The following is a 23,349-nucleotide window of genomic DNA, read 5'->3' as shown; positions in this document are numbered from 1 at the left end:
ATATAAGAGTGCCCACTTTTCCATGATGTGCCTGTTATGGATAGCCAGATGCGAGATCTCATTTGATGCCTAAGAGGCGAGCAAATAGAGAATTCGAGTTAGACGCTAGGAAGCGACTTGTGTGCTCAAGAGTGACTAGACTAAGATCTGTATGGTGTGTGAGTTTAACATCACTCTTTGGAAGAGTTACTCCACTATAACATGCATTCGTACTGCATGTGCTGAGCGACCCGTTAGTGAGGTGAAAGAATGGATCCCTACTTCTTCACCGTGTGAGTCCTAAAAGTCATTTTTCTCTAAATGACTTCACTTTGTGCCTTTTGTGACCTTTGACTATGTCATAAGATGAGGAGTTGATGTTCAGCTACTTTGGTATGTTGCCTACGGTTATGTATGATTCGGCTTTAAGGGACATTACTAGGAAAATGGTCAATTTCAAATTAAATGATATGAAGGTGAAGGGAAGATCATCTAGTTTTACATCTCTGCTCTATATTCACTGTCGACAACTCACATCGCTCTCTATGGGATGCTGATTGGGTGTGAGTATAATGCGGGACCTAGGAGAGTCAAACATGCTCTTTGAGGGATTATAGATGTTTTTGGACCGATGTAGCTAGATGGGTCTGGGTACATGAGACACTATTTCTATTCATTTTGGGTTGATGTCTCTATGCTGACTCATATTGAGTTTCTAGTATAGAGCTCCCACATGCAAGTGTTCTCAGCGGTTGCATGGTGTATTGGCTAGTATGAGATTGTTCATTTTTTGGGGAGATTGAGATAGAGATGGGGCAGTGTCATGCCAACTCATGTGCGAGAGGGAGATGTTAGAAATTGGGTGCCCATGTGGCATGACCCTTTGAACCCTTTGAACCTTATCCATATAAGTTTGAATTTGAATTCAAAACTTATTTGGATAACCACTCATGATATCTATATCTATCATATCAACTATGGATAGATGATATATTTATCCTATATATCTGATATGATATATGGGATATGGGTATAAGGAAACAACGTATGTTTTTCCTATACTAACTCTCTCCCATTAAATAACAATCAAGCCATTTTGCACTGTGACTTGTGTGGGTGATACTCATTTTGTAGTATCACTCCACTGTTGGGTTCATTGTTCACATTTTGGAAGCACGTGATTTACCCACGAGATTCTTCGCTTCAGGCTCTGTCATTAAGGTATGATATGAAATTTTTTATTCGCTGCGTTAAACTTTAATTTATAGACGATGATTTTGTCTTAAAAATAAAAAGAGCCGTTGTGCTTTGTTTCCCTTAAAAAAAAATAAAAATAAATTCAAGTACAAACAACAATTATAATCTTTGAACGGTCACCTTCAACAGCTATTATCTTCAAACGGTCATATTTTGTATTTTTATAAATAGTAACCCTCAATCTCAATTTCATTTTACAGCAAACATTTCAAATTTTATTTTTATTTTCTTCTCTCTTTATCTCAATTTCATTTCACAGCAAACCTCAACAATTATTTTCTTTTTAGTTTTTTCGCACAACCACTATAGAAGGTTCATCAAAAACAAAGAGAGGAAAATCATTCACTATTGATGAAGATGTGACAATTTGTATATCTTGGTGTCACATTTCTAAAGACCCAATTGTTGGCAATTCGCAATCGTATACTCACTTTTGGAGAAAAATTTACGAAAATTATTGTTTGCTTTAGAATGATCAATCAATAACACAAGTGTCTATCCAATCTCGATGGGGCATAATCATGAAATGTTCCAACAAATTTCGTGGGTGTTTAGTGCAAGTTGAAAATCTTCACCCAAGTGGAATATCTCAAGTTGATATAATAAGGTTTCATCTTCATTTATTATGTTAGTTTTTTTTTTTTTTGTATCGCATAAAAATTAACTAATTAATTAATTTAATATTTTATCTATACAGATGCTTCAAGCAAAACTTTTATACCATCAAGATGGAAAAAAACATTTTGTTTTTGAACATTGTTGGCAAGTATAGCAAAACAATATCAGGTGGCAAGATGTAACTCCTACGAATATAGTGAAGTCAAGGATACATACACCGTTTTTCCCTAATTCAGTCCCCGATTCCCTATGAATAATTGCATTTCTCTTGAAGATGGCAACAGTCCAAGTGTTGGTAACAGTCTAACTGTTGGTAATAATCAAATCGGTGAGGGTAGTGTCTCTGCAAGGGGTAAAAGGCCTATGGGTAGGAAAGCTGCAAAAGAATTATTTCAGCGAAATCAAGTCGTTGAAGCTGAAGTCCAAAAAATGAACATACAATTTGAGACATTTAACCAATACCTTGCTAAGAAGGAAAAGAAAAAAGCTGAAAGAGAAGAAAAAAAGAATTCAAGCACTGCAGTAGATGAAAGAACTTGAGATTAGAAGACAAGAACATGAGATAAAAAAAGAAAGAACATTTGATAATGACTACGGACATTGAACATTTGGACCCTCAGATAAAAGTGTATTATATAATGCGAAAAAATGAGATTTTTGCCAAGTAGTTCGTACATGTCAGCAACCCAAATTACTATTTTTCCCGGCTCCTGATAAATAATTACGGGAGAATGTATTTTTTAATTTTGCAATGTCATTTATTTTTTAATGTAATTGTTTTAGTCTTTATTTGCAATGTCATTTTTATTTTGTAATGTAATGTAATGGTCCATTATATTAAATTTGTCCCCTGCCTCCTGATAAATTTTTTTTTTTTTTGTAGTGGTATATTTTGTGGTTGGGTAAATTATATTTAATTTTTTTTTTAATTTTCCAATTTTTTATATTTGTCTAGTCAGGAATAATATAAATATATAATTTTTTTTAGAAACAATTAAAAAATGTCACAAAAAAAAAAAAAACTATATCCAAACAACACCTACAAACTCGGATGGAAAGTTGGTTGAGATTTACTAAAATAGCAAGTGACCATTGGAACACTATTGTTATAATTTGACAAAATAATACTATTCATTATCAAATTATAACAATAGCAATACTAAGTCATTAGAGCTACTATTGCCAAATTATGCCAGCAATTCACAGAAATTCACCTCCAATAACTTATGACAGTTGTCAAATTTGACAAATAGCAAAGCTTGTATCAAATTTGACACAAGTTTTGGCAATAGCTGCCAACTCTCATCAAAAACTTCCCTCCCTCCCCCCTCTCTCTCTCTCTCTCCCAGTCAAACATCACTTCCTTCCTCACGTCCGCCATTTTTGCAGAACGAAAACTGGAAACCGGTGGATGACCGACCTGACATCCCACACGCCAATTTTTTTGTCAAAATGACAAAAATGACAGTCCTCCATTGAAGCACCCTTGCTATAATTTGAGCCAAATGCTACTATTCACTGCCATAATTTGGCAATGGCAATGCTTACCATTTGCCATTGGAGATGCTCAGAGTGCAACTTCTTTGGACTTATTATGCTTTGCTTGCCAGTATAAAAGTCAACAGAGTCAATCTGAATTCTTGTTACATGACTTGTTCTTCAACAATGCTATTTCTTCCAACTATATTGGGTCAGTTTGTTTCACACATGAATGTTTAGTAGTGTCATCTTGGGATTCTTGATCTAAAATGGCGCCAAGTTTAGAATATCGTTGGTGCTTGGTTAAATGGCCAGTTGATTTTCCCTTTTTTTGTCTCAACCAAATCAATTTCTCCACCAAGTTTTCAATTTCAAACCCATTTTCTTTGTAATATTGTTTTAATTTTTACATTCAAAGATTGATTGTTTGTTTTCTTCAATTTTCTTGTAGTTTGGTTTAGTCCCAGCACCTGTTCATGAAAATGCCCCACCCAGATGCTGAGCTTGACAAAGCAACCAATTTACTATCTGTTTTCACAAGTATTCTGTCTCTGCATCACAACAGTATTTGAATATTTGTGAGTGTATATATTTATATACACATGGACACGAGTTCTTATTACCAAATACTATTGTTTTGAAACAGAATTCCCAAACCCAGGTTGTTTCATGACTTCAAATTTGTGTTTGAAAAATAACTTTGAACTTGCTTGGATTTGGGAATTCTGTAATAAAATTATTTGGGTTTGGTAAAAACCTCCATGGACACACTGTATGTCAGTGATCATTCCTCAGGAGCAAGTAAAAGTGCTGCCAGGGAATTCTTCTCATGAGTTCCTGTGTTTGAAGGTGTATGTATGTATGTATGCATATCTCTATACCACAGTATCTTAGTGATCTGCCATTGGTAATTTTCATGGTTTCTGTCGCTGGTTTATTGTTTTTCAGACTTTATTATTTCAGACCTTCAATGAATTCTTGAAATTATATTGGTGCATTGGGTTTTTCAGGTACAGGAGGAGTGGAGGAACCCTATGTTGTATAAATTTGTGGAACAACTCCAACAAAGTAGAGGAGCAAATTCAATTTCCTCATTATCGAAGACCTTATGACGAGAAAATTTGGGAAGTTGTAAGCTCCTTTTCATTCATTTCTTATGCCGCATTCCCCCCCCCCCCCCCCCCCACCCAAATTAAACAGTGTGCTTAATTACTGCATAAATAAGGCTAGTTGGAAATCTATCAGTAAAGAATAAGAGTCACAGTCTTGTAATTGTGAATCTTGTGGTGGATAGATGTTAATATTTTTATTGATAGGGTTAGAAATCTTGAGATTATGATTATGTGATTGCTTGCTTTAGATCATCCTTCCGATGCCAGATTAAAAAAGTAGACTGAAAATTGAACAGCTATGGCTTACAATGATCACACAAGTGCTCCTTTAGAAATTCACCAAGTTGTGGGTCAAACTCCTCTAAGGATGATTGAACCATATGATTAGTCTATATCTCATAACTATAACTTGATGGAGTGATATTATTGATACTGAAGAGCACATAAATGCTTGAGTAATGGCATGGAGCTGATTTGCTTGCATAATGGATGCTCTGAATAGGCATGTTTCACTATCCATTTTCTTGATTATAATCTTTCTTTACATTGGGATCTTGATCTTCTTGGATTATACTCCCAGTATCATAGTTAGCTCATAGCCTTCTTGTGGGTCGGCTTCTCACCCTATAATTCTAAGAAGTATAATATTAGTAACTAAAAATCGACAGGCCAAATGAACTTTATAGGGAAGAGGGGGACAGATGGCCCTTGGGAGACATGGCCCCATAGCATCTATGTTAAAGTCGAGGAGTCCTCATCCTCATTAGGGTTAGTCAAGGGTCCCAAACCTTTTTTTGAATGCAGATCCAAAAGTAACCAAGGGAACAACGGTTGTAGGAAAAGGAGTGGTCTAGGAGGGAAGTGGAATGTGAGAGAAAGTCCTACGATCCTACTGTCTGTGGTCCCCTAAGATCCTTGGTGTAGAGGAGTCTTCATCTTGGCATTCATCATAACTCCACATGCTGGTAAAGTTGCGGGTCACTATGATCACTCATGGGTTCCAATATGCGCATATCAAAATGAGTTGTTAACTTTTGTTGGATTTCTTTCCAAAGGAGGTATATTTGTATTCGAGATGGTATTGATGCCTGAAACTCAAACTCATGCTTCGTATAGTCTTTAATATAGTAGCACAGGTACTCTTGCATCTTTTACTGCACATTGAGGGCCAGAAGTTTGTCCTTTTATAATCGTAGAAATTTATGCTTTTTTAACAAGAAAATTCATTGGGAAAATTTAAGATTACAGAGCAAAACATATCAATTCTTCCATCTCATATATTTGTTTCAAGCCGAAAAATGGTTAAATGATATGCCAAGCTGCTAAAATGATCTTAAGTTGAGCGGTATATAGACCCGTTTGGTAGCATTTATAAGTCAACTTATTTGCTTAAACAAAAGTTTAGTAATGATATTTGGATGCAATTTTAAATTATTACTCTTTTTTTTTGTGTGACTTTTTCAGCATATTTAATGTGTTACATGGACTCGGGTACGGGTGTCGGATGCGGGTGCGTATTTAAAGGTCAGACTTATCAAATCTCAAACTTAAGAGTGTGTGGACTCGGCAAAAAAAAGTCATATTTTTATATTTTTAATCTATTATGTGAGATAAAACGGTACTATATATAACATACAACATTAAAAAGGTATTTATAAAAAAAAAGTATTTTATAGCAATTACACAACAAATGATACATGTAAAATAGTGTTAATGAAAAGTATCGGACACATATTCCACACCCGTATCCGAGTGTCGGACATATTTGATTTATTTTGAAAAATTTTAACCAAAAAAGTGAGATATTTTTAAATTACAATTTGTAGCTTTTTTTCTTACTTTACTTAAACCCTTAAATATATATAGACAAGAGCCACTCTCTTTTGTTTAAATTACTAGTGTAAAAAGACTTTTCAGGGCATTCTTGATATTTGCATATCAAACAAAGTTATGTGATAGCTTATTCAACCAAACATCTTAAACCTTTTTTTACAAATTATCAGAAGTTGCACCAAACAGATTTATAATCTATTTTAATTCTTTTGGGCCATGTTTGATTCATGGATTTAAGTAAAGATTTAGAAAGAGATAGGGAAAAGGTGTGTGAAATATAGTTATACTTCACCTACCCTTTTCGTTTCCTTTTTCAAATCCCTACCCAACTCCATGAATCAAATACAATCTTGAGCTAATAATTTAAAAAGTTATAATTATAAAAGCTAACTTATAAGTGATACAAAACATGGCCATAGTGTTAAAAGCAAACTCATAATGTTAAAGCAAGGTAAACTTACCATCCCTAAACGCCATGTATCCATTGTGAAACATCTAAATTGACTTTTAACCGACACAAGATCTAAGTCTAAAAAGTAAACACTACCATAGATGCTTTTTAGTTTTGAAAAGCTGTCACTTTATGAGGGTGGAGTGACATTCCTCAGGGGACTTGACAACATATTAGAATTTTATGCCTTGACCTTTAGTTTCTTTGTAAACTGAAGTTGGATTACATGGTTATACTATTTATACATGGGTTATCATACATTGTCATTAGATAAATTTAAGGGAAAAAATTTATTGTCTCCACAGACAACTAGTTATACAAGTATATTTGCTTTAGAACATGCAATAACAATAAACTCATGTCCTGTAAAGTATACATACATGTTACTAATGCCTTTTCATTTTGATTGCTGCCTGTCAGCCCCAACATTCTGAAGCCAATCAACCACTTCTGTAATCGTGGGCCTCTTCAAAGGGTTCTGATTGACACACAAACAGGCCACATCAAGCACCTGCGACATCTCTTCTTCGAAGCCCCTTCCTTTCAGGAGAGGATCGAAGACTTCATCATGTTTTCCCTCGCTTCTCATTTGCTGCACCCAAACAACCAATTCCCTTGACATCTTCGGCTTAGATACCTCCACAGGTCTCGTCCCTGTCAGCAGTTCAAGCATGACTATCCCAAAACTGTAAATGTCCCCTCTCAAAGTGGCTATCCACGACTGGCCATACTCCGGGGGAATGTAACCCAACGTGCCAACCAGTTCAGTCGTGACATGGGTATGATAAGGAAGAATCAATCGGGACAATCCAAAGTCTGCAACATGCGCTTCAAACTTGTCATCAAGGAGGATGTTGCTGGACTTTATGTCACGATGGACTATATGTGGTTCACAGATTTGATGCATGTAAGCGAGCCCACAGCTCGCTCCTTGTGCAATTCTCAATCGAGTTGGCCAATCTAGCTGGACTGAACCGTCAATCTTCTCATGCAACCAATAATCAAGACTTCCATTCTCCATGTAGGAATATATCAGTAACCGAAAGCCATCATGCACACAATAACCTTGCAGGGAAACCAAGTTCTTGTGCTGGGCTGTTGATAGAGCTTCTACCTCTGCTTTAAATTCCCTCTCCATCAGACCCATATCTCCCGATAGTTTCTTGACAGCCAGCTTGGTCCCATTTTCTAAAGTTGCTTTGTAGACCAATCCGAAACCCCCACAGCCAATAATGTTTGCTTGGTTGAAATTGTCAGTGGCTTTCAAAATCTCAAATATTGTGAGATTCTTGATTTCATCGGTATTGTTTGGGAAGACTATTACTAGGCTGGCATCCTTGCAGAGCTCAGTAGATATTCCGGAATTAGAGTTGAAGGAAATTGAATCCGAATCAATTTTTTCAGGGCCACATTTCGGAAGAATCCTCCTGTTGGACAATATCATTAATGCTAGCACAGTAAGAGTAAAGCCAACGCCAAAACAGATACCGAGGATGAGTCCAATGATGATTTTCTTTTGGGGGATTTTATTGGGCGCAGAGGGGTTCCTAGACCCCGGTTGAATTGAGCAAGAGTGGTGAAGAACTGGACCGCACAACCCTTGATTTCCCTCGAAGCTGGATGTCGAAAAAGTATCAAACTGACCTCCTGTTGGTACCGGTCCTTGAAGATTGTTATATGCGACGCTGAACGAAGACAAGAAATGGAGACTACTCAGGGATGCTGGAATTTCACCGGTGAGATGGTTTCCAGAAAGATCGAGTTTTTCCAAGTTAGTCAGATTAGATAATTGGTCCGGAATGGTACCGGAGAAGTTGTTATTGCTTAGGTCTAGCACATGAATAAAGTTCAATTGGCCAATCTCGATGGGTATATTGCCACTGATGTTATTGTTATTCAAGTAAATTGCTGGTGGCAGATTGGCTAGCTGATTGTACTGCATGAAAGAAGCATTGTTGGGTTGTACAAAGACTGGCAATTCCAGATAACTCCGGCTTATTTCATCGGCGCCCTGTTCTGTTGCCAGTGTTGGCATTTGAGTAAGCTCCATTGGGAAGCTTCCCAGAAGGAGATTATAAGACAAGTCCATGTAAAAGAGGCTTGGAAGAGTCCCCAACCAACCTGGAATTGAGCCTGTGATTTGATTTTGAGACAAGTCCACCACCTCCAACTTCCGAAGTTTAGCCAACCAACTCGGAATTTCACCGGTGAAACCACAACCCCCCAAACCCAAAACTTGAAGATTTTGAAACCCTGCTGAATCCATCATATTCTGATCATCTGATATCGATTCATTATAGAAATTCTTCGATATGATGAGGGTGCTGAGGTTCTTGCAACCCATGAGAATCTTGATTGCTCCTGTGAAATTGGTCAGGCTATTGTTAGAAAGCGAAAGGAATGAGAGCGATTGCAATGCGACTATGTCGGGCAAGACTTGTCCCACTAGTTGGTTAGTTGCCAATCGAACAGCCGTCAGCGATTTGCATGAGTAAAGGCTTACAGGCAGGGCACCAGTGAAGTTATTGTTCCCCAAGTCCAGTGTGGTAAGTTGAGCAAGATTCGAAAAATTAAGCAATGCAAGCTCGCCTTGTAACCAATTCACCCTTAAATTCAGTGTCTTGAGATTGGTGCAATTCATCAGTGACGGTGGCAGAGTACCGGTCAGGAGGTTAATGTGAAGAAGCAGTTCTTCCAAGTTTGAGAGCTTCCCAATATCCTGAGGAATCACGCCGGTCAATCCATTACCATACAGTGTAAGGATTCTGAGATTTGTCAGGTTAACAATTCTACCACCAATCGTTCCGTTGAGTTTATTGACTGGAAAAGAGATTTCTTGTAGCGCCCCGGCTTTATATATATCGCTGGGGATCGGTCCTGAGAGCCGATTGAAATCTGCTCGCAGGACCTCGAGTTTCGAACACCCTCCGAATCCGAGTGGAATCTGACCACTGAATTCATTGAATGAGAAATCCAGGAACTGGACTGAGGCTGAATTTGTGCAAATCGAGGAAGGGATTGGGCCCGCAAAACTGTTGTTACTGACATTAAAAGCTGTCAAATTCCAACCTGGCTGAAAAAACAAGGACTGAACTGTCCCATTGAAGTGATTGCTTGACAAATCCAATTTCTGGATTGTAATTGGCAAGCTATCAGTCGGTGGTAATGGTCCGGATAACCTGTTATAGCTCAAGTCGATGATCTCGAGGTGAATCAAGGATGAGAAGAATTGGTCAGGGAGAGTACCAGAAAGATAATTGTGGGAGACATTGAGTTGATTGAGGCCGGTGAGGTTTAAGATGGAGGGGGAAATAAATCCCCGGAGGCCTTGGGAAGGCAGCCAGAGACGGGACACGCGATTGTTCCCATCACAGGCAATGCCTTCCCAGAGGCAGCAATCAAGGTCTGAAGTCCAATTGAGAGGAGGTGAAATGGTGAGAGAAAAGGACAAGAGAGAATCTTGATCAAGTTGGTTGCAGGCATGAATGGGATTGGGAAAACAAGAGAGATAGAGAACAAGGATGAGCATAAAGAGATAGTATGGCATGGCTGGTCTGTGATGGTGGTGGTGGTGGTGATGATGTCTTTGATCATAATCAGAACAAGAAGAAGAAAAGAAGAAGAAGACAGGTTAGGATGCTAAGATTCTCCAATCAATCATGCGGGGTTTTTCTACTTTTGATTCTAAGTTTGTGAAGAATTTTAGTCAATGCCCATTAACCCAGAAAGATAGAGAAAGATAGAGAGGTGAGAGGGGAGAGAGGCGTTGATGTTGACACGGAACAATAGAAAAAGATGGAAGGGGGGTATAAGCGTTTACTTTTGGGCGGCTTGAGCAGGTGGACTTTTGTGTGAATAGGATTATAATCTATTGCAAATTGATGAGAAGAAATGAAAGGGAAAGTGTGTAATGTACGAGAGGAGAGAGAAACACTCACCACTCTCTCTCTCTCTCTCTCTGGGTGCTGTTTCTCTTTTGTTTGTGCCTTCCCCAAATAGATGATCTACTTTGCTTTTGCAGGCTTATTACAAGGAGCATGACTTTTTACTCAGAATTATTACCCTGAATTGAAGTGTGCAATGAATATATCTATGTAAAATGGATTGATATTTCTTGTAATTTTTTTTGGTAAAATTTGTGGATTTGTAGTGTTACTGTATTGCTTGATGTGTACAAACTAGATGTAGATTGTATTAGGTGAAGTTTAAGGTTTGGGGTGTGTTCTTTTCAAGTTTTAAGATTTAATTCATAGTAGGTGCTATTAAGGTCAAGTTTGGCTATTCTAAATAAGTACACACTTTTTATCTTTTTATCTTTTTTCCATCACATCATCTCTCTACTTTTCTGCACATCTTTTTGTAAAAAGACAAAAAGTGCACTTATTTAAGTCATCCCAAACAACCTCGTTTAATTTTCATTAGGTGCTATCAATTATTTAGGGACCATGTTTGCCGACTGTGCCCCGAAATTTACCTAATTCACTTGGAGGGGGTGTTTTGTGTGTGTCTCAGGATTAATTTAGGTACGTGTAAATTGATCCGACATCCTATCATCAAAAAAAGATGTAGATGGTATGTACTTGTTTGATAACATTATTAGTTTTTATTTTTTTTTATTATAAAACAGAATATATATATATTTGTTTTCTAATTTAATGTATTAAAATGTTTTGAAAATAGATAAAAATTACAGATCAATGGTAGTTACAGAAAAATACTTCAGATTCATAGAAAATTTTATATTTTTAATTATCAATATTTATAAAATTTATTACTTATTTGTAATTATTTTTCAAAATCATCCCCGGAGTGAAATTTCTCTAAAAAAATAAGGAAATGATAGAGAGCTCTAAATATAGAGCTCTAATTTGAGCTCTAATGATGTGTCAAAGCAAAAAAAAAAAAAAAAAACAAAACAAGGCACAAACATCACATCAGGATGGGACCCACCTTCCCATTAGAGCTATTAGAGCTCCTATATTAGAGCTCTAAGGCATTGTTGGTAACATGAATATTTCATTAAAGATATGTTACATAAATAAATACAAATTTAGGTGGTGTTTGGCAAGTGGGTTGGGGCTAAAATAGCCACAAAAGACAAAACAGGCTATTTTAGCCACAACAAACAAAACATCACATCCAACCCATAATTATTACACTCTTCTCTCACAAAAAAAAGCCAAAAAGCCAAAAAGCCCTTCCCAAACCAAGCTTTTTAGCCCAGGCTAAAATAGCCAAAAAAGCCAAAAAGCCAAAAAGCCAACCCACTTCCCAAACGGAGGCTTAACATGACATCTCAAATCCTATGAAATATTTAAAATAAATTTATTGTTTTCTTTTTCTTCTTTTGTCTTTTCCTTTCTTTCTCTTACCGTTGTCAGCAGTTATAATTGCTTTCATAGACAACCATGAAAACAAAATAAAATAAAATAATTTTAGGCATTTATAAAAGTTGAATTGTCATGTATAAATCAAATGTTAATTTATTTATTTTTTTATCTATTTATGTAATAAATTTTTAATAAAAAGTTCACATTGGTGAAAACTATTAGGATAAATTACAAACACATCTCTTGAAATTTATTTAAATTACAAATTATTCTCTGTGGTTCTAAAAATTACATTATGTTCCTAAAGTTCCTAATTTCATAACAAATAGATTCTTTTATTAATAAATCATCAAGTTAATTAACAGTTTTTAATAATATTAAAATTTTATTTCAATTAATAATTTAAATAATTTTATTATTGTATAGTTGAACAGTTAGAAATTTTACTTTTTCAATTAATTCTAAATGAAAAATTCAGACAAAGAGAAATTTATAATTTTTCAAATTAGATAAAATAATTTCTATTTTAAATAAATTTTAAAAAATGTGTTTATAATTTATCCAAACTATTAATTGATTCAAAGTAACAAATTATAACATTTTTTTAATTAAATGGGATAAATGATATTGGCGTAATAGTGCAAATAAAGTGTAGTTTTCCCCCAAATAAAACCTTAAGCCATTTTCAAAGTTTCCAAATTTAAGGCCAAGTTTGGGAAGACTAAATAAGTGCACTTTTTGTCTTTTTAGACTAAAAAATTGAGGTTGAAAATATGGATGTTTGGGTTAATTTTTTGACTTTTTATTGAAAAATGTGTAATAAAAAATTGTAAAAATTGATTTGTAGGGAAAAATTTGAATTGGGAGTTGTGCAGCCGTAATTGTTGACTTTTGATGAATAGTGTTAACTTTTTAACTTTTTGAGTAACTTTTTGACTTTTTGACTTTTTGAGAACATGCCAAACTTGGCCTAAATATGATGCGACTTTTTGGTGAATGTGATGGAAACAAAAAAGAATGAATGGTCTTCGCATCCAATGAGTGCTCTAATAAGTAGGGCTCTAATTTTTGTGTAAATTAGTGTTAAATGAACACGTCATGCCCTAACATTGATTTATGTTTTTTTTTCTCTTCCTCTGAAGTCTTCTCTGCAACCAAGCATCAATCAAGACATTAATTTTGGCTTCGTTGACCCACTTTGCAAATATTCATGATGTGGATTGGTGTTTTCTTTGTTAGGCATAATATAAAAATTTTTAAAAATTAAAAAGTTACTATTCTATTTAAGTTATATTATTTTATTTAAATTATATTATTTTTTTGTTATATTACTTTAAACTCAATTTATATTTTATATTTTTTTTATAAAAAGTACACTTATTTAGATCATTTCAAACAATCTCTTAATTTTTTAAATTTTTAATTATTTTAGTTTAGAATTAAAAAAATTTATTTGGGATGAATTTTTTAATTTTTTAAAATTTTATGAGAAAAAAATAAAATGATTATTGTTTAGATATGACATTTTATCTTATTAATTTTTTAATTTATTTTATTTAAAAAAAAAAAAAAACTTATGCCAAACATGGCCAAAGTTTTTACTAGAAAAGGACTCTCAGTTTTCTTATTTTCCGGAAAGTGCCGAGAAAATCAAGTGCTGAATTTCAGGGTTGAGAAAGTTTAACGAATAGTTGAAGTTTGGATTTTCAAATTACCATCAAAGTCAAAATTGCGTGAATGTGATTTTTGTTTGGTATGGTTTATAGAATTATTTATATATGGGTAAATTACATTTTTTTGATATTTAATTAAAATGTTAATTGTGTTATGTGATTTTAAAAATTATACGTTATCTTCTTAAAATTTTTAATTGTATAACAAATAATTTTTTTTTATTAATCAATCATTAAATTTATTAGCAATTTTCAATAAAATCAGCAATATATTTCAATTAACAGGTCTAATAATTTTATTGTTGTATAGGAAGATAGTTAGGAATTTAATTTTTTCTATTAACTCTACTGAATAACAAATTTTGACAAAAGGGTATTTGTAATTTTTAAGATCATAGGGGCCAATCATATTTTAAAAAATCTCACAAGATATATTTGTAATTTATCTTTTATAGAAATATATACATATTTTAGAAATTTATACTTAGGGTTGGTTTGGGAAGTGAGTTGGCTTTTTGGCTTTTTTGACTATTTTAGCCTGGGCTAAAAAGCTTGGTTTGGGAAGAACTTTTTGACTTTTTTGACTTTTTTTGTGAGAGAATAGTGTAATAATTATGGATTGGATGTGATGTTTTATTTTTTGTGGCTAAAATAGCATATTTTGTCTTTTATGGCTAAAATAGCCCCAAAAAACCCATATTCTTCTTCCTTACGCTTCTTAAATAAGTTGAAAAAAAGTTAATTATTGAAAAGTGGAGGAAATAATGTTTTTAGTTTCTGTTTTCTGATAATTTGCTTTCAACTTATAAAAAAACTGTACTAAATAGACTCATTGTTTGAATTTGATTGGAAGATCGTTGTGCGATCATCCAATGGCAGTTTAGTTAGATGATCCGTCAATGGCAGTTTAATTATTAAGAAGAGAGGAAATGATATTTATGGATTTGGTTTCTCTGATATTAGCCATCCCAGCTTGAGAGAGTTTTAGTATGTTTATTTTGGGACCAACATCAATCATCTAAATTGTTCATTTTTTTATGACTTGTTGAATAGAATATATCGATAGAGATATATTTGAATCAAATTTATATTATAAAGAATGAATGATTATTTTTGAAATTATATTTATCGACTATTTTTTAAAAATAAATATGATTTAAACATATAAATACCGATGTCTAATCATCTTAATTTTTTGTATGAATTCTACTCAACAAGTCTTAAAAGTTAACGGTTAGTATCACCAAAATCGTTTTCAAAATAGACTTAGTAAGCCTAAATGCTCTCTCAAAAAAAGCTAAATCTTTTATTTTTTGATAATCAATTTTTAACTTGTAAGAATTTACATTAATGTCAAGTTTGGCAATTGCAAAATAATTCATCTTTTTATCTTTTTTTCATCACATCACTTTTCTACTTTTCTACACATCTTTTCGTAAAAAAATAAAAAATATACTTATTTAAGTCATCCTCAATAATCCCATTGTCTAATTTGATTGGAGGATCATCGTGTGGTCATCCAAAAACCAAAATGTGCTATTTGGATTTTTAAAATTAATCCTCAAAAGTCTAATGGTTTTTAATTAGGAAGTTGAAGATTAAAAATCCTATGATCCAATGATCTTGACGGTTGTTGAGAAGCCAACCTAAGCCATTAGGATTGAGTGGATTGACTCTTTTGTCTGAACTATGGTTCCACGTCAGCTTGCATAATCTCTATCTCATTCAAAACATTAATTCATTCATTCAAGTTACACATTTGCTCCACAGACTTTTCATGAGTGATTATACAACTTGGCATCATTTTCAGCCACGTCATTTCATAATTATGAATTACTAATAAAATTACGAAATAATTCTGAACTATGACGTCAATTTGGTAACGACACAAATCAATCACTCTATTTGATTTTAATTTTTAAAATTTACTTCAAAAAAATTAACTTTTTGTTTTTGGTAATTTTTAGTTTTTTATTGAATTTTTTAAATATTTTACATAATTTTTTTAATTTTTAGACACACCTAACATAAATACACTTAAAAAAATAAAATATTTGTGAAAAAAATTCTTTAAAAAATTCACTAAATACTAAAAGGGCAAATTCTACAAATAGTCCCTATAGTTTGAAGCTTGTATCACTTTTGTCCCTGACTTTTCAATTGTGACATATTTGACTATGAATTTTAAATCTTGTTCCAAATAAGGACAATTGAAGATATCATTAGATTTTCAAGGGTGAAATTGTCAATATAATAAAATATAAACTAATTTGACAAAAATAAATATCAAATAATTATTTTTGAATTTTTAAAAATTATTTCTACCTACTAAAAATAAAAATTATGCAAAATTGATAAATCTTTTAAATATTTATTTATTTTTTTACCAAATTAGTTTTTATTATGTGCTTGGATGATGATCATGTAAAATTAATTTTAAAAAATTAATCATGTAATTTTTATTAATTCTACATAATTTTATCATTGATAGATAAAAATAATTTTTTAAAAATTAAAAAGATTTTTTTGACATTTATTTTTATCAAATTAGTTTATATTTTATCAAATTGACGATTTTATCCTTGAAAAATTTAATGATATTTTCAATTGTCCTTATTTGGAACAAGATTCAAAATCCAGAGTCAAATGTGTCATAATTGAAAAGCCAAGGACCAAAGTGATACAAGTTCCAAACTATAAGGACTATTAGTGTAATTAACCCATACTAAAAATATAAAAAATTCAGTATATTTTTTTGTAGTTTTATTCAATTATTAATTTTTAAAAATATTTACTAAAAATAAAAAATACAAAAAATAAAAACTTAATTTTCAAAAAATTGAAACCAAACACACTGAATATGTTTTTTTTTTTTTAATTTTTTTTTAGAGAAGATAGGTCTATAAAATGGAATCTTGAATCCTATTTTTATTAAATGATTAACCCATAATTAATTCATATCGAAATTGATATCAACAAGTTGCTTCTACTTATCTTAATAGTCAAAATGATAATTAAAGGGTTGTTTAGAATGTTCTAAATAAGTGTATTTTTTTAATTTTTATAAAAAGATATGTAAAAAAATTGAGATGAGATATTGATTGATGTGATTCAAAAAAGATAAAAAGATAAAAAGTATAGACTTATTTAGTCTTCCCAAACCAGGCCTAAGAATTACCCCCTTTTTTTAGGTGTTTAGATCTCAAAATTAATGATGCAAGGAAAACAAAAGAAATAAAAATATCTGGCACTCATCTTTTTCTTTTTGTCTTTTTTGTTTGAAGAGATACTTTAAGAATATCTGCATCAGTCTCTCTACAATGACCTTGAAGCTATTGTAGAGAGCAAAAGTTGCGAATATCAGCTCCATTAGACTTTCTACTCTCTTCATTCATTTTGACTTTATTACAGTGCCTCAACTGTTTGGTGAGGCACTGTTTATACGGTAATCTATTTTTTCTTATACTTTCTGGAGTAAAACTGGGCCAAAAAGCCATGGCCAATCGTCCACTCGGATGTCCTCGGGGATGTCCCATGAGTTCTCGAAACAAAGAAGAAAAATGCCCAAAATTGGCCTGACCAGTCGACCGCTCGATCGTTCAGCCGGTCAACCTCTTTGTGTGATTATGTTATTGCTGTTTGCTTGTTGTTTGCTGCTCTTCTGGGACTAATCTTGTTGGAAAATGACTTTTGTATAGCCTTATTTTTTTTGCTAACTTTGAGCATTAATTAAGGTGAGACCCAAGCGTTATTTTTAATGTTTCTAATTGGGTTCATGTGTTAATGCCGTGTAGTGAATAAATTCGTGTATTTGGTTGCTCAAAACCATTTTCGGATGAATGTGAATTCAACGTGCGTTTTCGGGTTTGTGGAACTAGTTTTTTCGGTGGGTTTTCTACACATTTATGAAATGTGCTTGTCCCATATTGGAAGAGCTTGAGGTTTTGAATGGGTTTATATGCCTTAGCTTGGGATGGGCCCCAAGGGGTACCTAAGTTTGTGGAAGGGTGAGGTTATGGGTATAGTGGGTTAGACCTATTGGACCCAAAATTAAAATAGCGCCGCTACCGCCGTCCATCCGGTCGGTCGGGCGGGGGCGGGCTGGGCTGGGCTTGGGCGCGGGCGCGGGTGCGTGGTGTGAGGTTGGGTTGGGCTTGTCCGACCCAATACTTAACTTTTTGGGCCAAAAACATTTGAATTTTATTTATTTATTTTTATTTTTGGTTTCAAAAATCAAAATAAATTGGTCCAAATTTTTTTCCTTCACCCAAACAGTTCCTAACACACCCGAACGGGTATGAACCTTTTGAATCTTTCTCGGACAGATCTGGAACTGTCCAAACAGTTCAAACAGATTTTCTATCTGTTGAAATCTATCCGAACAGTTGCCTATCTGTTGGCACTTGTTTGAACAGTTACCAATCTGCCTATATAAAGTCTGCTCCAACAATTCATTTTGCATCTGAAAAATTTTCAGACTTCTTTCCTTTCTTCTTCTGTTCGTCATCTGTTGCTCCTGTATCTGTTTCTGCATTTATTTTTAGGAAAAGAAAGAAAAAGAGTTACAGTATTGTTTGGTTCGCCAGACTTAATTTTATAGTGCTGTAAAATCAAGTGTTAGTCGTTGCATCCTGAGAAGTAGACGCCGGTAAAACTCGAAGCACCGGAGCGAGGGCGAAATCTATTTTAAGGAGATTGTGTCCAACACAAGCCTCGACATTAATTTCTGTAAGTATTTAATTCGGAATATAATTTATATAATTATTTTCTGAATTATTTTATTTTATTGTTTATTTATTTTATACATTTAATTTACACACATACACCTTTGTGGGTTCTAACAATCTTAAAGTAGATTTATTATTTTTATTTATTCTACGATAGACAGACAAATATTTTGTTTCGGGAAATTAAATAGTAGTAATATACTGTTTAATGATTTCTTTGGTAACATAGTAGTAATATACTGTTTGTCATTGGAATTTTGTTACAAAATATTATTTTGTTTATTTTGTGTATCAATTTGTGATTGGTGTATTATTTTTATTTGGTCAGAATTATGACAACTGAAATTAACGGTATTGAGATTGTTATTACTCAAACCCCCACACCTATTGTGCCAGTGATTACTCCGGCAGTACCGGTAAATTATGGGGAGAAGCCAAAAAAATTCAATGGTAATGATTTTAAAAGATGGTAACAAAAGATGATGTTTTATCTTACCACATTGAATTTGGCTCGCTTCACTCATGAAAAGGCATCGGCACTGAACGAGAGAGATACTGACCGACAAGTGGTTGCCACAGTCTATACATGGAAACATGGTGATTTTCTGTGTCGAAACTATATCCTCAGTGGGTTGGGCAATACACTATATAATGTGTATAGTGTGAAAAGCACAACTAAAGAACTGTGGGAATCTCTGGATCATAAGTATAAGACAGAGGACGCCAGTACAAAGAAATTTGTTGTCGGCTGTTTTCTGAATTTTAAAATGATAGATTCCAAAACGGTTATTAGCCAAGTTCAAGATCTCCAATTAATTCTCCATGACATACATGCGGAAGGGATGGTTCTCAGTGAATATTTCCAAGTAGGCGCAATCATTGAAAAGTTGCCACCATCTTGGAAAGAATTTAAGAATTATCTGAAGCATAAGTGCAAGGAGATAAAGTTAAAGGAACTGATAGTGCGACTTCGAATCGAGGAAGACAACTATGGTTCCGATAAGAAGTCAGGAAACCATGTCATGCAGGTTAAAGCAAATATTATGGAACATGGACAAGGGTCAAAGGTCAACAATAAGAAGCGAAAGCATGATGGCAATGGTCCCAAACAAGGATCCACTAGTAAGATCAACAAAGGAATTAACAACGGGTTCAACAAGAGGTTCAAAGGCAAATGTTTTGTGTGCAGAAAAGATGGACATCGTGCTAAGGATTGTCACGTTTGTAAGGATGGAGGGAGTTCAAGCAAAAAGTCAGCACAAGCCAACATAGCCGAGGATTTTTATCTTTCCGATGGAGTGGCAGACATCAATCTTGCTACAATAGTCTCTGAAGCAAATTTGGTAGGCAATCCCAAGGAATGGTGAGTGGATACTGGAGCAACCCGCCATATCTGTACAGATAAGAAGATGTTCATAACCTACAAAGTGGTGGAAAGTGGGGAACAAATTTTTATGGGAAACTCCTCCACTTCAACTGTAGAAGGACAAGGAAAGATTGTGCTAAAAATGATTTCGGGGAAAGTGTGACAACCCTCACTACTGTTTACTGATAACGCCACTGATTACTGCTAAACTAAGACTGATCATGATAAGTAATTGAATTGATTGAAATTCTGAGTTAATTGATTGAGTGTGTTAGTTTAAATGCATGTCTATCTGTTTGACGGTTAAATTATCTATTCATGTACTATGTTTAAATTGCAAATTGAAGGCCTTATCGGCGGCCGAATCTGAAATTGATTAGTGATTTATGTTAATTAGCATTTATGTGATTTTATGGTATTTTTAATTGAAAATTGATTTGGTATGATTAAATTGGATTAAATAGTGTTAAATCACATAAGTTAGACTTATTTACCTTAGTGCCATTAAGTGGACTTTGCTAGACAATGTTTAGTCTTGCTTTACATGTGTTGGCCTCACTTTTTATCACCCTTCTTGAAAGACCAAACGTGAGAGAGAGCTTGAGTTCTTCATTTTTGCTTGGAGTCTTGAAGAATTGAAGAGAGAATTGGCAAATTGAACTTCTAGACTTGTAATCCAAGACCTAAGGTAGAGAATTTATCTTCTTGTTTGTGTATTTGAGTTAATTCTTGCATGGTCCATGTTAATTTTGAACTCTAGAGCCAAGTATGGCTTAAATTGTTGAATTGAGTTAGAATTCATGCATGCATGTCCTTATATTGAAGTATTGAAGTTGTTTCATGAGAATTATTGCATGCATGTTCATATTTTTGATCTTGATCCATGAATCCACCATAATTCACCATGTTTTTGGAAGTTTAAACTCAATTGGGCTTGCATTGAAGCTTTGAATTCATTAGAACACATGCATGTTACATGTAAATTATGTTCTTGAAGTTTATTTGAAAAGTGTGTTTAATTGAACTACCTTTGGGTTTTGATTTCTCAAATTGATCTTTAAAACATGTTATACTATGAGTTTAAAAGTGTTTTCCAAAAAATTAGCCCAAAAAGATCGATTTTGGTACATTTAAGGTTGGTTTTGAGCTTGAGGTTCGAATCTGGAATTTCCAGAATTTGGACTCACGCTTGAGCGAGGAGTTCTACGCTCGAGCGTACGCCTTGAGTTCATGCAGTCCGCTTGAGTGAAGAAAGTGGCGCTCGAGCGTGAAATGCATGTATCCAGTACTTTGCATGTGTTTACAGTCCGCTCGAGCGAGAGAGTTTACGCTCGAGCGAGGACTTATGTCTCACGCTCGAGCGTGGATTGAGCGCCCGTCGAGCGTGATTTTTGTGCATCCAGTATTTTTACTGTAGCTTACAGTCCGCTCGAGCGACGGAAGTCATACTCGAGCGGAGCTCCTTTGTCTGCATGTCCGCTCGAGCGAAGAAAGCCACGCTCGAGCGAGACCCCTGTTTTCTGAAAATTTTAAAAATTGTTTTATAGTGCATCTTTACATCCTCATTCCATCCTAGGCATTCTTAGGCCTAGTTTAAGGCATCTTAATGAGGATATTGATGTAGAACCACACCGGGGCAAATTAAGGATTAAATTATCATTTTCCCAACTGTGTAGCTTAGTGTGTGTTTATTCTGTAACTGTAGGGTTGGCATCCGAGGACACTCTAGCTGCTTATAGCCCAGTGCTCTATGAGTAACAATGTTGTAAAGATATGTTCAATTGAGATTATTTTCTGAACAAATGGCTGTACTGCTTTATGAAATGATACTGTTTACTGAATGAATGGTTGTCCTATTTGTGAACTGTATTCGTGGCATCTATAGCAATTTACTGTTACTGAACTGTTACTGCTACTGTTATAGAGATCTCTGTCGGTTCCCATGTTGGCCATCATTGACTGCTCGGTCTGTTAAGACCTACTGTACTGTTTTGCTATTGGATGTACCACATATGACTATTATATTTTCTGAATGACTATTATGGCATGAATTATGAGCCACAAACTGAATGACTGATATACTGATAAATGACTATTTTCAATACTGAAAGGACATTTATTCTTAACCTCTTTACGTATATGTTATTCACTGGGCTTTAGCTTACTGTTTATATGTATATATATGTAGGTGTCCAGGCACCGGATCGGAGCTAGGGGCGTGGGGTTTAAGCTCCCGTTTTGTCAAGCCAACCAACGTGCCTCACTGCGAGGTTCCAAATCCTTCAAGCTAGGGTTTTTTGGGGTGTTTTAGATTTCTCCTTTTTGTATCTGGTTTTGTAACACTGTATAGACTGATATGTGTACCTGTACTGTATTGTTGTGGTAGGGATTTGGTCCCTAACCTGTATGCCTGTATATGATGTATGTACATGCTGTTATGGTTTGAATGTGTATATGTTTAAAAAGTCTTTTTGCATACAGATTGTCACAGCTCATTAGACATCTTTCATTTACTGTTTTGGCTTCCGCCAGCCCCTGTACTCAGTATTACTGTTTTACTGTACGGTGCTAAACCCATAGGGTCGGGTTTGGGTCTAGACAGAAAGAACCCACTCTTAACAATGTACTCCATGTGCCAGAGATTCGCAAGAATTTGATTTCTGGGTCATTGTTGATCAAGAATGGGTTTAAATTAGTCTTTGAATTTGATTAAGTTGTACTCTCCAAGAGTGGAATGTATGTGGGGCGAGGTTACATGAGTGATGGGCTTTTTAAGCTCAATGTAATGACTGTTGTACCTAATTTGGCTTTTAATAATAAAAACACATCTTTTGTTTATATTGATGAGTCTTATTTTTTATGGCATAGTAGATTAGGACATGTTAATTTTAATTCTTTGCGTATACTTGTTGTTTTAGAATGTTTACCAAATTTAAAATTTTATCATAATCATAAATGTGAGATTTGTGTTGAGGCAAAACTCACTAAGGCATCATTTAATAAAGTTGAAAGAAATACTGAACCTCTAAGTTTAATTCACATAGATGTTTGTGATTTAAAATTTGTTCAAACTAGAGGAGGTAAGAAGTGCTTTATTACTTTTATTGATGATTGCACTCAATATTGCTATGTTTACTTATTGAGAAGTAAAAATGAAGCCGTAGAAGCTTTTAGGCAATATAAACTTGAGGTTGAAAATCAACTTGACAAAACTATAAAGATAGTGAGGAGTGACAGAGGTGGTGAGTATGATGCACCATTTGAAGAATTTTGTTTTGAACATGGTATCATTCACCAAACCGCTGCACCCTATTCTCCTCAGTCAAATGGAGTTGCTAAGAGAAAGAATCAAACTCTTAAAGAGATGATGAATGCCATGTTGATTAGTTCAGGGTTACCTCAGAACTTGTTGGGAGGGGCGATTTTGTCTGCTAACTTTATCCTTAATAGGGTATCTCACAAGAAACTCAATCAAACACCTTATGAATTATGGAAAGGTCGACGACCTACCTATAATTACTTCA

General features: G+C 34.2%; 2 protein-coding genes across 2 annotated transcripts; one reads left to right on the top strand and one right to left on the bottom strand.

Annotated features, from left to right (window-relative positions):
* The first annotated feature begins 3,049 nt into the window (after positions 1–3,049).
* On the top strand, positions 3,050–10,864 carry LOC145813594 (uncharacterized). Its single transcript, XM_082909255.1, has 4 exons — positions 3,050–3,544; positions 4,344–4,464; positions 5,910–5,969; positions 7,150–10,864. Exons 1-3 carry the CDS (start codon positions 3,360–3,362, stop codon positions 5,916–5,918), a joined length of 315 nt encoding a protein of 104 aa, XP_082765381.1. The 5' UTR covers positions 3,050–3,359; the 3' UTR covers positions 5,919–5,969; positions 7,150–10,864.
* Positions 6,901–10,276, bottom strand: PSY1R (Leucine-rich receptor-like protein kinase family protein). Its single transcript, XM_028219420.2, has one exon. The coding sequence runs from the start codon at positions 10,274–10,276 to the stop codon at positions 7,127–7,129; it is 3,150 nt and encodes a 1,049-aa protein (XP_028075221.2). The 3' UTR covers positions 6,901–7,126.
* Positions 10,865–23,349: the final 12,485 nt, after the last annotated feature.

This window comes from Camellia sinensis, chromosome 15 (assembly GCF_055761805.1).
Source record: "Camellia sinensis isolate YWXY chromosome 15, ASM5576180v1, whole genome shotgun sequence".
In the NCBI taxonomy this organism is placed as follows: domain Eukaryota; kingdom Viridiplantae; phylum Streptophyta; class Magnoliopsida; order Ericales; family Theaceae; genus Camellia; species Camellia sinensis.
Note: the sequence above shows the minus strand (reverse complement) of the source record. Positions and strands in the feature narration are given on the sequence as shown.

What these genes read in the sequence shown, in the direction of transcription:
- PSY1R (XM_028219420.2), bottom strand. Translation starts at nt 10,276, where the DNA reads ATGCCATACTATCTCTTTATGCTCATCCTTGTTCTCTATCTCTCTTGT.
- LOC145813594 (XM_082909255.1), top strand. Translation starts at nt 3,360, where the DNA reads ATGCTACTATTCACTGCCATAATTTGGCAATGGCAATGCTTACCATTT. An exon ending in ATTTCTTCCAACTATATTGG is followed by an intron (nt 3,545 to 4,343) that starts GTCAGTTTGTTT and finishes TGGGTTTTTCAG; the next exon opens with GTACAGGAGGAGTGGAGGAA.